The sequence below is a fragment of the Penaeus monodon genome, chromosome 33 (assembly GCF_015228065.2).
Source record: "Penaeus monodon isolate SGIC_2016 chromosome 33, NSTDA_Pmon_1, whole genome shotgun sequence".
Lineage (NCBI taxonomy): Eukaryota > Metazoa > Arthropoda > Malacostraca > Decapoda > Penaeidae > Penaeus > Penaeus monodon.
The window spans coordinates 21,761,047-21,765,292 of NC_051418.1; the positions used below are offsets into that span (position 1 = coordinate 21,761,047).

Here is a 4,246-nt window from a genome sequence, read left to right on the forward strand (position 1 = left end):
AGTGGCAGCGATGGGGAGAGTCGGACTGCCGCGCGGGAGCCTCCGCCGCCGACCATGAACCGATCGGTGATGCTGCCTGTCTTTCACCATCTGTCAGTCCAGGACCTCAAAGTTGTGATGCAGGTCTGCCGGGCTTGGGCGCAGTGGGCCATCCACCCGGCGCTATGGAAAGCCATCAGTTTGTCGCACAAGAGAATTCACGCCACGCACCTGGAGGGCGTCGTCCGGCGCCAGCCTCGATCCCTGGACCTGAGCTGGGCCAAGATTTCGGCAGAGCAGTTCTCTTGGCTGCTCGCTCGCCTTCCTCAGCTTCGCGAGCTCCACCTGGAAGGCCAGAATTGGCAAGTGATATCATGTCTCACTTCTCCCTACTGCCCAGCATTATCGGTGCTCAATCTTTCCTACTGCGAAGGCTTGACTGACAATTCGTTGACTGTGTTGTTGTCTGCGCCGCGCTCTCACCGGCCAGGACATCGAGATACGTCAACAAGACTGCGCCAGCTGACTGACTTCAGGCTGGCAGGGACTCAGGTTGGAGACGAAGGGGTTCGTGCCATCGTGCGCTCTCTGCCGTTTCTGACAGCATTAGATCTCAGCAGCTGCCAGCGCATAACAGAATTAACGGCGGCTCTTCTGGCCCAACCTTCCAGCGTAGTGAGCCACTCGCTCTCTTCACTGGACCTGAGGGGATGTCACCGCCTGGCCCCCACCTGTCTGCCCTCGCTGAAATGTCTTCCCCTCCTCGCAAGGCTTGCCCTCCACCCGTGCTCGCGCATTCCGCTCCCTGCGCTGAACGTCTGGGGTAAGTCACACGGCTATGCCCTCACGAATCAGGATGTGTTGGTGCGGAAGCCACCCCCTCCGCCCGACCCCACGGCAGACCCCTCCTCGGACTCCGACTTGTCGTCTCTGTCCCGCTGCTCCTCGCCAGGGCCCGCGCAGGCAGTGCAGAAGGGAGAGGAGCTGCGGGTAGACGAAGAAAAGAGTAAAGGGCCTGTGGAGAGTCAGGCTTTGGGAGACAAAGCCAAGGACCAGAAAAGCGGTAATAAGACCGAGGCACCTCCGGCGGAGAAAACAGCGAAAGTTCAAACAGAGAAGGAGCAAGGTGCGTGTAATAAGGTGTTGACCGAAATAAAGGCTGAAAGCTCTGAAAAGAAACCTGATAGCATCAGTACAAAGCAAAACCACAGGGACAAGACAGAGAGCGCTAGCAACCTCGAGAAAAAGCTTGAGGAATCGGCGCCAAGCAAGAGTGAGCCCGTGACGCCGAAGTCGGGACCAGAAAGCTCGCCGAGCAGCAGTTTGCGAGTGTCAACAAGGAGACAGAGTCGCCTGCAGGAGGGAGAAGGCGAAAGTGGAAACCGATCATCCAATACAGAACACACTGCCAAGAAGAATTCCAGTCCAGAGCTCAAGGAAAGGAAAACGTCCAGCAACCCAGACCAAACCTTGAAGAAGCCTGCAAGTTCTGCAGATCCAGCCAAGGGGAGTAGCAGCTCAGAAGACGGAAATCTCAATGATTTAGACCAAAAGGTTAAGAAACCTTCGGAGCAAACCACCGAAAAAGCGACAAATCCTGAACAGGCGGTCAAGAATCAGGCTTCTCTTTCGCGAGAAAACAAAGAGAGAAACAGGAGTCCATCTTGCGAAAAGAAAAGCAAAAGTAATGATTTTTACCTTTCACAGCAAGGGAAAGATAAGACGGCGGAACATATCTCAAAGAAATGCTCTAGTTCCGATGCCAATACTAAGAAACAAAATGCGACTTCAAATCAAGCTGGAGAGAAAAAATCCGGAAATACAAATTCAGGAGAAAAGGACAATGAAGAGAAATATGCATCTGAACAAAGTCCATCTAAGGGCCAGTCTGTTTCCGCGACAGAGCAAAATAGAAGAAAGAATACTACAGATCCTGCTGAGGAGACACCCCAGAAACAGGGAAATACAGCCGAAGACGGCTCAAAGCCTGCACCAAGGTCGGAACAAGAAAGTAAAGCCAAAGCCGCCCCCTCTGAGAATACAGAGAAGAACCTTGCTGATTCAACAGACACAGTGAGAAAGGCAGGACCGCCACCGACGGAAAGTAAGAAGAATAGTCCACCTGCCTCTGAGGAAATTGACAAGAAGACTGCCAACGTCTCTGGCGGCGTTTCTTCAAGCGAAGAAAAAGACAAAAAATCTGGAGTTCCAGCCGGCGGCGAGAGCAAGAAAGGTGGCTCCCCGGCAGCCTCAGCCGCGAAAAAGAAAACGCCAACCTCTCCAGAGCAAGTAAGCAAAAGGAAGTGTGTAGAAAAGAAAAGTTGTACAAGCTCGAGCCCAAGCAGCAGTGCGGCAAAGAGTGCAGACCAACAGAAAAATCAAAAGAACATCATCATAACATCAGTTGAGGTCCATCGGGCAGACACATACGAAGGGAAAGGAGAAGCCGAGTCTGGGGTTAGGCGACCGGAGAGGAGACAGAGTGTAAGGAGGTCAAAGGATGAACAAGAAGGAAAGTCGGAAGAAAAGCGAGATAAGAATGAAAAAGTGGGCACAGAATCACCGAAAGATAAAAGGCGAGATTCAAAAAGTCGCGAAGAAGAAATGAATAAAATCACAGAAAGAGGATTCTTCCAAAAAGGAAATGAAGTCACCTGCCCGAGGAAAAATTGACGAGAAAAGGCCCAAGTTCCGCCAGCAAGAGGTCTGGAGACAAGCACATTGGCCAAGAGGCGTCAGGGAAAGTTGGGAAGCAAGAAAAGGACATTGTCACGCGGTCGACGAAAAGGTTAAAGTGTAAAAAAGGGAACAGAAGAGAAGCAGGGCGATCTTCCTAAAGATGAAGAGCAAGGTAAATCCAACGAGTCGGTCGTGGATACACGAAAAAACTTCCAGAAGAAGTAGAGAGAGCAGAGAGGACAAAGAGGAAGCCCCCGGCAGAAGAGGTGGAACGGCGGGAAATCAAGTCTCCCAGGGCCCAATAACCGGGGAGAAGAGAAAGGGATTCTCTGTCTAGCAAAACAACCGAGAAGAAGGATGACGATTCCAAAGTGGCCAAGGGTAAAAACAGAATCGAGGAATACATGTCGAAACTGCGAAGGAAATCCCCACGACGGAGAAGCCTCCCGTGATTCGATTTTTTTTTTCCGAAAACACCCGGAAAGAAGACACTGCTCTCGAGAAGATAGATCCAGGAGGAGATCCCTGAGGGACGACGACGCCGCGAAATCGAGCGCCAGAAGAAGAAAGAGGACGCGAAGGGGGAGAAAGCCAAGGCCCTCCAGAACCCATCGTCTGAGCCAGCGGATCCCCAGCCAAAGCGAGCAAGACCAGTTTCGCACTCCAGCGAGAGTTCCGACTCCAAGCACAAGCGGAGAGGCGACGACGGCGCGAAGGCCCCCCTGCTCCACAAGAAGAGCAAGACGACCCCGAGGGGGGGCGTCGAGCCCCCAAAAGAAGCCCTCGGATCCACAGAAAAAGGTCGGAAGCAGAGGGAAAAGGGAGAGCTCCAGGTCACCAAGACGACTCTCCATGGTCAGTATGTATTTTTTTGCGTCTATATTTTTCGGAACGATTTCTTATATTTTCTAAGTGATCTATACTTTATGTCCTTTGAGAAAAACTTGAAGATATGTTAAAAGTGATGGGGACCATAGACGAAAAAGTTGGTTTATTTTCTGAGGCTTTCTGTAAACTATGTAGGCCACTCCCTCTCAAAAAATATTTTTTGTACATAAATGTTCAAGAATATTTAGAATATATTTTTTTTCACGTTTGAACTTCATGTTGTTTGATGTTACACGGGAAATGTTTATATGAAATTTTCCCCTTATGTATTTTAAAAAAAGGTGTTTTATAGTATAAAAATTTGGTGAAATTTTCGTATTAGTATCTTCAGTAATTGGCAGAAATTTCCCCCCAGTTTCTGAAAGTTAAAAATTTAAATGTACAGTAAAAAAAACTTTGTTTTTGGGGGGTTTTTCACCGTCCCCTGCGGTCAGTGCCATGTCTGTTTTGCAGATCGAAATCTTCAGCTAGGAGGGAATGAAGTTCAGTATAAAAACACGCATGCATAATGTAGGTTTTTTGACGTGGCGTTTGCGGGATTTCGAGATGCGGTTCATATCAGCATAATTTCAAAATGCATGGGAAAATTTAAGAATGGATCACCCTTTTTTATGCTTTGAAATTTTTTTAAAATTTAGAAGATGAAAAAAAAAATATTTTTTTTAAAAGCAAACCCGGTTTTGTAGACATTTCCCCCCCC

General features: G+C 49.2%; 1 protein-coding gene across 1 annotated transcript in view; it reads left to right on the plus strand.

Moving 5' to 3' along the window:
• Positions 1–4,246, plus strand: part of LOC119594143 — a gene marked incomplete in the record, with an annotated part of 99,462 nt that overhangs the window by 69,968 nt on the left and 25,248 nt on the right. Inside the window, 1 exon segment of the mRNA XM_037943210.1 lies at positions 1–2,356. Within this exon segment, the coding sequence (XP_037799138.1) occupies positions 1–2,356 (2,356 nt within the window).